Raw genomic sequence first — 13220 nt, forward strand, 5'->3', positions numbered from 1 at the left:
TTGTTGCAGCACATGTGACAGACTGTATGTTTTCGTCAGTTCCTTTGGAGCGATCACATTCACTTTCATGTGAATACCTGTATCGGGTAAGGAAGCTTATCTCACTCACTTACCAGTCATTTCATTCTTTTCATATGTATATATAGGGTAGTCCATTAATCGTGACCGGGCCAAATATCTTACGAAATAAGCGTGAAACGAAAAAACTACAAAGAACGAAACTTATCTGGCTTCAAGGGGAAATGAGATAGCGCTATGGTTGGTCCGCTAGATGGCGCTGCCATACGTCAAACGGATATCAACTGCGTTTTGTTTTGTTTTTTTGTTTTTTTTTTCAAACAGGAACCCCATTTTTTATTAAATATTTGTGTAGTACGTAAAGAAATATGAAAGTTTTAGTTGGATCACTATCTTCGCTTTGTGACAGATGGTGCTGTAATAGTCACAAACGTATAAGTACGTAGTATCGAGTAACATTCAGCCAGTGCGGACGGTATTTGCTACGTGACACATTGCCCGTGCTAAAATGGACCGTTTACCAATTGCGGAAAAGGTCGATATCGTATTGATGTGTGGCTATTATGATCAAAATGCACAACGGGCGTGTGCTATGTATGCTGCTCGGTATCCTGGACGACATCATCCAAGTGTCCGGACCGTTCGCCTGGTAGTTTCGTTACTTAACGAAACAGGAAGTGTTCAGCCACATGTGAAACATCAACCACGACCTGCAACAAATGATGATGCCCCAGTAGGTGGTTTAGCTGCTGTCGCTGCTAATCCGCGCGTCACTAGCAGACAAATTGCGTGAGAATTGGGAATCTCGAAAACTTCGGTGTTGAGAATGCTACAACAACATCGGTTGCACGCATACGATACTTATACTCACCAGGAATTGCATGGCGACGACTTTGAACGTCGTGTACAGTTCTGCCACTGGGCACAAGAGAAATTACGGGACGATGGCAGATTTTTTTGTACGCGTTCTATTTAGCGACGAAGCGTCATCCACCAGCAGTGGTAACGTAAACCGGCATAATATGCACTATTGGGCAACGTAAAATCGACTATGGCTGCGACAAGTGGAACATCAGCGACCTTGGTGGGTTAATGTATAGTGCGGCGTTATTGGAGGAAGGATAATTGGCCCCCATTTCATCGATGGCAATCTAAATGCTGATTTCCTACGTAATGTTCTACCGATGTTACTACAAGATGTTTCACTGCACGACAGACTGGCGATGTACCTCCAACATGATGGATGTCCGGCACATAGCTCGCGTGCGGTTGAAGCGGTATTGAATAGCATATTTCATGACAGGTGGATTGGTCGCCGAAGCACCATACCATGGATCTGACGTACCCGGATTTCTTTCTGTGGGGAAAGTTGAAGGACATTTGCTGTCGTGATCCACCGACAACGCCTGACAACATGCGTCAGCGCGTTGTCAATGCATGTGCGAATATTACGAAAGGCGAACTACTCGCTGTGGAGTGGAATGTTGTTACACGTATTGCCAAACGCATTGAGGTTGACGGACATCATTCTGAGCATTTATTGCATTAATGTGGTATTTACAGATAATCACGCTGCAAACAGGATGCGTTCTCAGAAATGATAAGTTCTCAAAGGTACATGTATGACATTGGAACAACCGAAAAAAAGTTCAAACGTACCTAAGTTCTGTATTTCAATTTAAAAAACCTACCTATTACCAACTGTTCGTGTAAAATTGCGAGCCATATATTTGTGACTATTACAGCGGCATCTGTCACAAAGCGAAAAAAGTGGTCCAATTAAATCATTCATATTTCTTTACGTACTACACGAATATGTAACAAAAAATGCTGGTTCCTATTTAAAAAAAAAACGCAGTTGATATCCGTTTGCCCTATGGCCATCTAGCAGGCCAATTACAGCGCCATCTTGTTTCCCCCTTCAAGCTAGCCAAGTTTCGTTCTTTGTAGTTTTTTCGTGAGATATTTGGCTGGGTGACGATCAATGGACCACCGTGTATAAGGCACGAGGGGACTTTGAACACGTCTTGCCCGCTTTGCAGTCCAACAATTTGACCAGTAAACCTCGGCGCCGTCACCGCTGTTCTTCGCTAATGTTGTACTTCAATACACCTTCTTCCTGGTTTCATGCTTGATCTGTGTTCAGTTTTTAACGGGCTGTGGGCTCGGCCCTCTTATCACTGTATCTGATTGGGTACTATAGAGAGTTTCCCTCGTAAGTCTCCGATGCCTCGGTGTTATCGCATTCCATGCGAGTGTGTCATGTCTTGTTTGGGGTAGACTATCAGCACAGTCGAGAAACTATGGAACGATCATCAGCGACACGCCCGATTAAAACAACAAAGCAAATCAGCTGACACGGAGCGCTGCCTCGAATGTAATCATGAAACGAATTACGACGTGGTACAATCGCCAAGTTTCTGGGACAGCATAATTACAGCATCTAGCGAAATAAAGTTGTCAGTATACGAAATGAAGTGTCAGTTACACAATGTTTGTCGTCCTATGTTAAATCTCGGCCGCCGTCACATCCGTCACAACAGAAAACGCTGAGAGAATTTGCGTTTCACCGAATGTCAGTGCCATCTGTGAAAAAGGAAAGAGCATCAAATGTCGTAGGGGCAATCGAACTAAGCTATGAACAGTCCTGCGAGACAAAAAATAGTTCTGAGTGGTAAGAGTCAAGGCAGCGAGCACACTAACAGCATATTTCGCAGCACCTGCCTCGGTCGTCGAAAGATTGTATAAAAAATGGAAATAGTACCTTGGAAGAATACCCAGAAGCCTTGCATTAATATCAATGACATTTGAGTGCGTCGCCCGTGGTTTGTTACGGTTTGACGATAAACGGTACTTAACCAAAATTTAATCAGAAGTCATTTGCTAGGTACCTTTAATACCCATTAACAACCATCTCGCTACATACGTTCATATAAGAGAGCGACTGATTTACAGTTGATTTTGGATGTTATTTGTAGCTGTAGCAGTGTATTACCTGATTTACTTATGGGTATATTCGTTGTGTCTGTCTATGTTGAATGATATTTTTTCATTCTAACGCTGACAGATAGTGCCCTAACTGCACCAATACATTGAAAAACGGCAAAAAAACTAAGACAACATTTGAACAAAACATGTTAAGGATGTATCATTTTAATGGATAGAGAAAACTTGAAAAAATTTCTTTAACTCTCTTCTAAATCTGCTACGAAATTACGGAGTAAAATGACATTGAATATGGGGGTTTTCGTACTGTTACTGCGGTCGTCGAGTATCAAATCTTCGCTTGGAAGGGGCGGTGCTGTTTCCCATCTTCTCCGACACTGCGACATACAAATGGCTGTGAAAACGGCGCAAAAATTGCTGTGTTCAATGTACTTTTACATATCACACCTACCAAACGGTTCATTTGTCACACATATATGTTACATCACCGCAAAAGCAGAGCACTTTTTTATACAACAACGTTAATACCTCTATCTGAATGATTGATGAAGATACGAGAACGCACTGGCGTTAGTTTCAGGAGCCCTTTCTTATAACTTGCCTATACGATAAGAGAATATAAATGGCTTCAGCGAGTCACAAGATATCGATAGAAAAACTATTGGATGCCTCACACTATATAAATTCGTATGATATTGCCATATACCGTAAGTATTATGTGTGAAATAGTGGTCTCTTGCTTGTAAAAGTAACATGCTCTAGGAAAGGGATGTGTAGTAAGCGTCCCCCAAGGTCACTTCAGTGTTACAGTGAAGATTTCTCCATGATCCACTTTTCACTATTCACAGTTTTTACGTGTGGTTGTAAAGCGCTGAATACGGACTACAGTGCTGAGGAATGTGTAATCTTATACCATATGTAGAGTGCACTGCCGCCAGCAACAGCCACTCGGGAGAGTACGTGATGACGTAGACTCTTAGGATAAACGTGATACACTCACTGTCTTCGAATTGCAGGTCTGCACGAGATGAAGGGTCGTCATCCATCTTGACAACGCGGCAGTTGACGCCCGCTGTAGAGCGCAGGCAGACCAAGAGCCCAGGTCTCAGCCACGGCCACGTGCACGAGCAGGGGCCGTCGACGTCACAATCGCCCCCGCCGCAGTCGCACGAGACGTGATCGTCAGCTGCGGCATAACGTTAGCACATCTCTGAGAAGGCAGGTCATTGGTTGCGGTATTCGTGACTGCAAGAAGTAAGGAGTGCAGAGGTCAAACGTATGAGTGTATGAATGTGGAATGTACACTACTGGCCATTAAAAATGCTACACCAAGAAGAAATGCAGATGATAAACGGGTATTCATTGGACAAATATATTATACTAGAACTGACATGTGATTACATTTTCACGCAATTTGGGTGCAGATATCCAGAGAAATCAGTACCCAGAACAACCACCTCTGGCCGTAAAAACGGCCTTGATACGCATAGGCATTGAGTCAAACAGAGCTTGGATGGTGTGTACAGGTACAGCTGCCAATGCAGCTTCAACACGATACCAAGTTCATCAAGAGTAGTGACTGGCGTAATGTGACGATCCAGTTGCTCGGCCACCATTCACCAGACGTTTTCAATTGGTTAGAAATCTGGAGAATGTCTTGACCAGGACAGCAGTCGAACATTTTCTGTATCTAAAAAGTCCCGTACAGGACCTGCAACATGCAGTCGTGCGTTATCGTGCTGAAATGTAAGGTTTTCCTGGGATCGAATGAAGGGTACAGCCACGGGTCGTAACACATCTGAAATGTAAGGTCCACTGTTCAAAGTGCCGTCATTGGGGACAAGAGGTGACCGAGACATGTAACCAATGGCACCCCATACCATCACGCCCGGTGATACAAGCTTCCAACGTGCGTTCACAGCGATGTCGCCAAACATGGATGCGCCCATCGTGATGCTGTAAACAGAACCTGAATTCATCCGAAAAAATGACGTTTTGACATTCTTGCACCCAGGTTCGTCGTTGAGTACACCATCGCAGGCGCTCCTGTCTGTGATGCAGCGTCAAGGGTAACCACAGCTATGTTGCTGCAAACTTTATCAAACTGTTCGTGCAGATGGTTGTTGTCTTGCAAACGTCCCCATCTGTTGACTCACGGATCGAGACGTAGCTGCACGATCCGTTACAGCCATGCGAATAAGATGCCTGTCATCTCGACTGCTAGTGGTACGAGGCCTTTGGGATCCAGCATGGCGTTTCGTATTACCCTCCTGAACCCACCGATTCCATAATCTGCTAACAGTCATTGGATCTCGACCAACGCGAGCAGCAATGTCGCGGTACGATAAACCACAATCGCGATACGCTACAATCCGATCTTTATCATAGTCGGAAACGTGATGGTACGCATTTCTGCTCCTTACACGAAGCATCACAACAGCGTTTCACCAGGCAACGCCGGTCAACTGCTGTTTGTGTATGAATAATCGCTTGGAAACGTTCCTCATGTCAGCACGTTGTAGGTATTGCCACCGGCGCCAGCCTTGTGTGAATGCTCTGAAAAGCTAATCATTTCCATATCACAGCATCTTCTTCCCATCGCTTAAATTTCGAGTCTGTAGCACGTCATCTTCGTGGTGTAGCAATTTTAATGGCCAGTAGTGTATTTATATCAGAAACAAACAAAAGTACATGGAGGTTATGTTCGACATTCAGAAAAAAATATACATGTATAAAAAGTATAAAGTAGAAAAACATGATAGACTACTTATAATTTATCTACAAGCTGAGTGCTGTAAGTTACTAAGTTTGGGTAACACGATCAGTATCAACATAATCAATTGTTAGAGATAATAATAAACTTTACCAGTAATGTTTACTTTAACTTGTGAGTTTGTAAGAGACCATGACTCGGTTTATCTATCCAGAACATCAAGATGTGTTATTTTATATAAATCATAACATGTCAGTAACCACAATTTGCTAGCTTTAAAAATATGAAACAAAACAAAAAGTTTTGTTGCAGAAAGAACTTTCGCAAAGCGTAGTTAATAAATGCGGTTGATGAAGGTTTGACGAAGACGATACAACGATCGTCATCATACACCTCATGCAGCTAATATTATACTTGTGTGAGAACTGAATGTCATAGAAGCAATTCATGTGATGCAAATGTGATTTTTGCTCCCTGTACTCTGAAACATCTATTAAATTGAAAAGACCTGAGCGAGTGGAATATCAGAAATTATTTCTGTGTGTCCGTCCGTCTTCGCTTCCTCGTGACTATATGTCAAACACCGTCACAAACATCGGTAATGTAAGCTTTGTTTAATAAAACTCACATCTCAGCTTACTGCTGCTCATCATTGTCATTTTAAATGAATGAAAAATGAATATAGACCACTAGATAACATAGTTCATATGCGGGGACATGTGAAGATATGGAATCCGTGGTAGAAGAATTTGAACACAGACCAGGGAAAATCAAAACAAACGCAAAAGAGTCCCAAAATATGTCCAAACTTAATATAATCATCAATAACTCAATACAGGATCTCATATTTGAAACAAACACCCAAACAAACGGATCTATTGCCTTTACGTCACTGTTTATAGACAACAGAAGAAATTCACTGCATATTAGTAGTAATACTATTTGTTAAGGGAAAGAGCAATGACTTAGGGCAGTGGTTCCTAACAGGTGCCAGGGGTCCGTGAGTTATGCCAGAAGGGTCCGCAAGATGCTGTTAGAATAAAAAATATATAAAGTATATTTCGTATGTTAACAGCTTTTGGTTTTGGCCGCTTCTTATGGAGTACTCTGTTGTAACTGTATTTTTTCAAATAAATAATACCCTGTATGAAATTAGTGTTTTCTTATTTTTCACACATGTCTGCTCAATGCAATCTCAAGTGTAGTACGCTTGAAAGACCAATACAATAAGTTTTAATTTTTTTGCTTTCATTTTCAGTTCACACTCAATTTTTATTTTTTTAAGAATTTGTTATACTAAACACCCAGATATGAAGACAAATATTTTGAGCAATAATCAAAAATTTAACCTAACAATTGTGTCTAAATTGAAAAAGTTTTAAGATCAATATTTTTTTCAATGAGGAATATGTCTGTGTTTTTTTAAGTACCAAAAATAGAAAATGTACAAAAAGACTCTTAATTTGGTTTTTTTAGATACTTGATACTGTGATAAGACAAGGTATAAATCATGCTCGATGAGGGGGTCCTCGAGAAAATTTTGTTGGGAACCCCTGACTTAGGGTAACAAATCAGGATATCGAACCAGTTATGTCTTCTGAAAAGTTCAGTGGACGAACAAAGACCTTATATTTCCTCGACTGCAATAGTATATGCCGGAATAAATCTATTGCTCTAGAATTAGAACACCACGGACCGTGCAATTGAGTAAATGCAGTCCAATCGTGTGAATCAACAACTACCTCATGATAATCTAGAACGAGGTCGGTTGAAGACGCCCAGTTCACTACCACAAAGAAGCTGCTGTACTACGAGGTAGAATTGGGAGGTCGACATCACAGCAGCAAGCCGAAAGCAAGAGCCGACGTAGAAGACTGACTTTTGTCTGCCGATCATATGGTCTCGCGAGCAAAATCTAACGGCAATCTTCCATGTTGACTCTGTTCCCCAACGACAAGACAGCTTGCTGAAACAACTCAGAGTTTCCACCCAGAAGTGTGCTACCCCAAGAGACGGATAAGTGACTCAAGACCTTGAAGGTAGGTAAGAGCCTGCGGATGTTAGTTAAGACAATAGAAAAACACTTACTTGAAACTAAAGTAGATAGTTCGTGCGAAATAGTATGGATAGTGGCTATACTTGACAATCGGGTTAAGCTATTAATTGGATTGTTTTACCGACCCCCTACTCAGAGGATATGTAATTGCGGAACAGCTCAAAGAAAACTTGAGTCTAATTTCAGATAGGTACCCCAGTCATACAATTATAGTCAATGGTGACTTCAATGTACATTTAATACGCTCGAATAATTATACGTTTAAAGGCTGCAGGCAAAGAAACATCATCCGAAATTGTACTGAATGCTTTCTCAGAAAATTATTTTGAACAATTAGTTCACGAAACCACTCGAAACGTAAATGTTTGCGAAACCATACTTAAGCTCTTAGTAACAAATAATCCTGGACAAATAAGAAGTATCGTAGCGAATACAGGGATTAGCGACCACAAGGCAGTTGTTGCAAAGGTGAATATCGTAACACGTACAAACATCAAAATGAAACGCAAGGTATATCTATTCAAAAAAGCTGATAAAAATGCTCTTAACTCCTTTTTAAGAGACAGTCTTGACTCCTTCGGATCCGATCATGTTGGCATAGAAAAGATGTGGAATGATTTCAGAGAGATAGTATCGACAGCAATTGAGAGATGGTACTGAACTCCCAACGTACACAAAACGGGTCAGAAGCAACGAAGAAAGCATACCAAATTTAAAAGAACGCAAAATCCCCAAGATTGGCAAAGTTTTACAGAAGTTTGAAATATAGCTCGTACTTCATTGCGAGATGCTTTTAATAATTTCCACAAAGAAATTCTGTTTTGGAATTTGGCAGAAAACAGAAAGAGATTATGGTCATACGTAAAGCACACCAGTGCCAAGACGCAATAACTGTGAAGTCGCTCATGACAGTGCCACTAATGCAGAGTTATTATTAAACACGTTTTTCCGAAACTCCTTCACCAAAGAAGACGAAGTAAATATTCCTGAATTCCAATCAAGAACAACTTTCAAGATGAGAAATATTGAAGTAGATATCTTCGGTGTAGCAAAGCAGCTTAAATCACTTAATAAAGGTTAGGCCGCCCGTCCGGACTGTATACCAGTCACGTTCCTTTCAGAGTACGCTGATACGACGGCTCTATATTTAGCAATTATATACAACCGCTCGCTCATAGAAAAATCCGTCCCTAAAGGCTGGAAAATTGCTCAAGTCACACTAATACCCAAAAAGGGAAGTAGGAGTATTCCGCTGAGTTACATGCCCATATCACTAACGCCGATTTGCGGTAGGGTTTTTGGAACATGTACCGTTTTCGAAATTTATCAGTTACCCCGAAGAAAACTATTTATTGACACATTATCAGCACGGATTCAAAAAATATTGTTCCTGTGAAACACAGCTAGCTCATTATACTCATGAAGTAATTAGTGCTACCGACAGGGGATCTCAAATTGATTCCATATTTTTAGATTTCCAGAAGGCTTTCGGCACCGTTCCTCGCAAGCGTCTTCTAGCCAAACTGCGTGCCTATGGAATATTGCCTGAGTTGTGCGACTGGATTCGTGAATACCTGTCAGAAAGGTCACAGGTCGTAGTATAATAGACGGAAAGTCATCCAGTTAAACAGAAGTAATATCCGGCATTCCGCAAGGAACTGGTATAGGACGTCTGTTGTTCCTGACCTACATTAACGACATAGGAGACAACCTGAGTAGTCGTCTTACATAGTTTGCAGAAGATGGTGTTATTTACCGTATTTTAAAGTCATCTGATGACCAGAACGAATTACAAAATGATTTAGGTAAGATATCTGTGGGGAGCGAAAAGTGACAATTGACCTTAAATAAAGAAAAGTGTTAAGTCATTTATATGAGTACTAGAACGATTTCGCTAAATTTAGATTACGCGGTAAGTCACACAGATCTGAAGGCTGTAAATTCGACTATATACTTAGGGATTACTATTACAAATACCCTAAATTGGAACTATCACATAGATAGTGTAGTAGAGCAAACCAAAGACTGTGATTCATTGTCAGAACACTTAGAAGGTGCAACAAGTCTACTAAAGAGACTGTATACACCACGCTTGTCCGCCCTATTTCGGAGTATTGCTGTCCTGTGTGGTATATGCATCAGGTGGGACTAACCGATGACATTGGAAAAGTTTAAAGAAGAGCATCTCGTTTTGTATCATTGCGAAATAGGGGAGATAGTGCCACAGGCATGATACGTGAATTGGAGTGGGTTTCATTAAAACAGAGGTGTTTTACGTTGTGTCGGGGTCTTCTTATGAAATTTCAATCTCCAGTTTTCTCCTCCGATTGTGAAAACATTCTGTGGGCACCCACTTACACAGGGAGAAATGATCATTGCGGTAAAATAAGAGAAATTAGGGCTCGCACAAAAAAAAATTAAATGCTCGTTTTTCCCACGCGCTGTTCGAGAGTGGAAAGGTAGAGAGACACCTTGAAGGTGGTTTATTGAACCCTCTGCCAGGCACTATATTGTGGGTAGCAGAGTAATCACGTAGATGTAGATGTAGATAGAGGACGATCGGTTGAACGGCTACTGATATCTCGACGATAGTCTACTATTTCATTTTTGTAGTTTTACTACACATACGGTACAGTAACCGGTATGGGGTCGACATTAAAGCCTACACTACAGGGTACAAACACTTTTCACTGTCTTACACCTTTGACGAATCTCTAAAAATAATTTTACTTTCCTGAATGTAAATGTTCATAAATAACGCCAAGAAACCAAGTTTACTAAATTTTGTGGACGGTTTAAAGAAAGACGGAGGGTTTTTTCACGGGATGACGTAGGGCACCATCAAGGCAAAATCACAAACTTGCTAATACGAGCTTCATAAATGGCCAAGAATTTTTATGCTGTGATTTTGATATTTTCTTCTTACACACACTTTATGAATTTACTGTATATATTATGAGAATAACATGTTTGAAAATTATGTTTTCGTAATTAGTAATTTGATAAACATTACAACGTACCAAAGACTATTTAGTTTTCCCTTCCTAATAATTGTATCTTCAAATGGACATGTGTGCCATTCAGCTATGGGAAACTTCTGATACATTCAAATAACATAGGAAGTAAAACTGTAATATGCAAAAAAAGAAAACTGTTATAACGCTGCCTGCTGCTGTATTTCCGTACGCTGTCAATGCCACCGTAAAATATCGTTAAATTATTTTTAGTTTATTATATACTTACAACTGTATACCCTGTTCATGCTGATGCTTCCAGATATTCCAAGAGTGATGCTGGCGTTTCATATTTAAAATTTTGTTTAGTAATAACAAAAAAAATACTGAACTTACTTTGACTACTCGAGAAGATTTCTGTCGTCTGGAGTGTACTACAGATTGTGTTGTTGGAAGAATGCAAACACATCTGGTCGTGCCTTCTCGGTTTCAGTCCAATGCAAGCACAGAATTCCACATGGCACAAGCAGTCCGGATGAAAATCTGCGAGCAATAAATGATAACAGCATGAATTATGATCCAATTACTGTGCTTGATACTTCTTAGAACTAATAATTATTGGGCTGTTTCATGGCAGGTGAGTGAAGAAAACTTTGACTCATACGTTTGAATCAACAAGTAATTATTGGAGTTTTAACGTGGTTTAAGCCTTGTACAATTTCTAGTTTATTCGCAGTTTCACTGTATTTTTATGAACTTTTATTTATGAACTGAAGTTGATATGCATCGCTGCAAATTCAAATTGTGATACCATGAAGACTGCATGCAGCGTATATCAGATTTGCGTGGTGAGTTCTATATACTTGGATAAAGCTGTATAAAGCTGTTATGACCGTGTTTGCCATTCATTAATGGGAGTAGTGGTGGTCCGCACGATGAGGTCAGGATGTCCACAGAAGACATGGACGAGCAGTGATGTTGTGAGTAGGTGCCTGTTAGCTGCCCAGTGAGGCGCCAGTGACACGTTATTGACAGACTTTACATTTATTATTAAGTACAGATCAGTGGTTGTGTCATTTCTCCAGACAACTAGCACTTGCAGGGCCTTTGGCTGTACCCGCCCACTCAGATAATTGCTGACTAGCACGTGGTAGTACCCACAGGAAGGTGGCAGCTAGAGACGCAATGGCACCAGCACCAGCGAAACCACAAGGCTGCTGACCCCGCAGAGCTGGCATGCTGCCAAGAGGCCACTAGCAGCCTCGGGAGTAGGTCGCCAGGGCGTCCATGACCACGATGTAGACTGCAGTGGGGTTTCTCTACATGAACAATGCAGGCAGCATGTAGATTGCCAGCAAAAGTGGCAGATGGGCAGCTGAATGTCCCAAGTCACAAATTGGAGGCCACCAAGAGGCCCTTCAGTATCAGAGCACCAAGTCCCCAGCATTGAACTCTGCGAGAGCGCAGGACTGCCCTACTAGTGTCTAAGTCCACAGAGGAAGTTGCATACACCTATGGAACACACATATCAGCAGACATGAAGACTCGACCATCATAGATACCTCCTAATAGTTGTATAAGGAGGGAGTGATATACCACTAACTAAAAATGATAAACATTTACACAGGCCAGGGCAGGGCTTATTTCTATACACTACTGGTTTCCGCTGCTCAAGTTAGAACTGATGTTTGCCAGCATGTCTCTGGCAATCGACATCAAAGAGTTTTGCCCTTAGAACACTGTGATGCTGATGAGCTGTGGCAGATGTGGAAGTCAGGCAGAAATGGTTAGTGTGCAGACTTAGTTACGAGTCTTGCTACGAGCAACTAAGGAAACGCATGGTCCACTGGAGTGTCTTGTGGAACGGCTGGCCTGTGTATTCTAGTTGTGGCCGCAATTGGTGAACATGGGAGCAGTCCTGAGTATTGTCATGCATGGTGGACAGGTGTCACATGGACGCTGTAGAGGAACAGACACCTCGAACAGGCTGTCACATCTGGAACAGACTGTCGACCTGTCGTTACCTCGATGGCATGTACTGAATTTGGAACCCAGACAGACGTCTTCCATTCACAAGCAATGGGTGTAAACTGTCAGCTTTCCATTTTCTCACTGCTGTGTGTGTCTGGAGTACAGCACCAACGGGCACTAGCCTAGTGTTTAGCTGAGTCTGCTGTAGGCTGGGCATTTGTCTGATCGATGTTGTTCCATCATTCATTATGGTTCACTGGGGTTTTAACTGTCTTCCAAGTCATGGTCGAGTGTTAATTGTGCTGGTGTTGACTACCGCACGTCAGATAGTGTCTTGTTAATGTGTATGTCAGTTCTTTGGTTCCCAGTACTAGTGAGGGACTCTGTCATGTCATGCCAAGTTCCCTGCCTGTTCACTCAAATTTTTTAAATTAATGGTAAGCGTGGGTTCTCATTTATTTATATCTATAATAATGTGGTTAAATGTTACAAAGGACTACCATGATTTGTCCCCCCCCCCCCCCCCCGTGTATACACGTGTAGAGTTATCTGTGAATATGTA

At 41.5% G+C, this 13220-nt stretch overlaps 1 protein-coding gene across 1 annotated transcript in view; it reads right to left on the reverse strand.

The window, feature by feature from the left end:
• Positions 1–4069: 4069 nt before the first annotated feature.
• The window catches only part of LOC126336950 (uncharacterized), a 188335-nt gene continuing 179184 nt past the window's right edge, over positions 4070–13220 (reverse strand). Inside the window, exons 8-9 of the mRNA XM_050001186.1 lie at positions 11084–11230; positions 4070–4209 (exon numbers count right to left, since the gene is read on the reverse strand). Of these exons, the coding sequence (XP_049857143.1) occupies positions 4070–4209; positions 11084–11230 (287 nt within the window). The remainder of the gene's footprint in view (positions 4210–11083; positions 11231–13220) is intronic.

This window comes from Schistocerca gregaria, chromosome 1 (genome assembly GCF_023897955.1).
Source record: "Schistocerca gregaria isolate iqSchGreg1 chromosome 1, iqSchGreg1.2, whole genome shotgun sequence".
Lineage (NCBI taxonomy): Eukaryota > Metazoa > Arthropoda > Insecta > Orthoptera > Acrididae > Schistocerca > Schistocerca gregaria.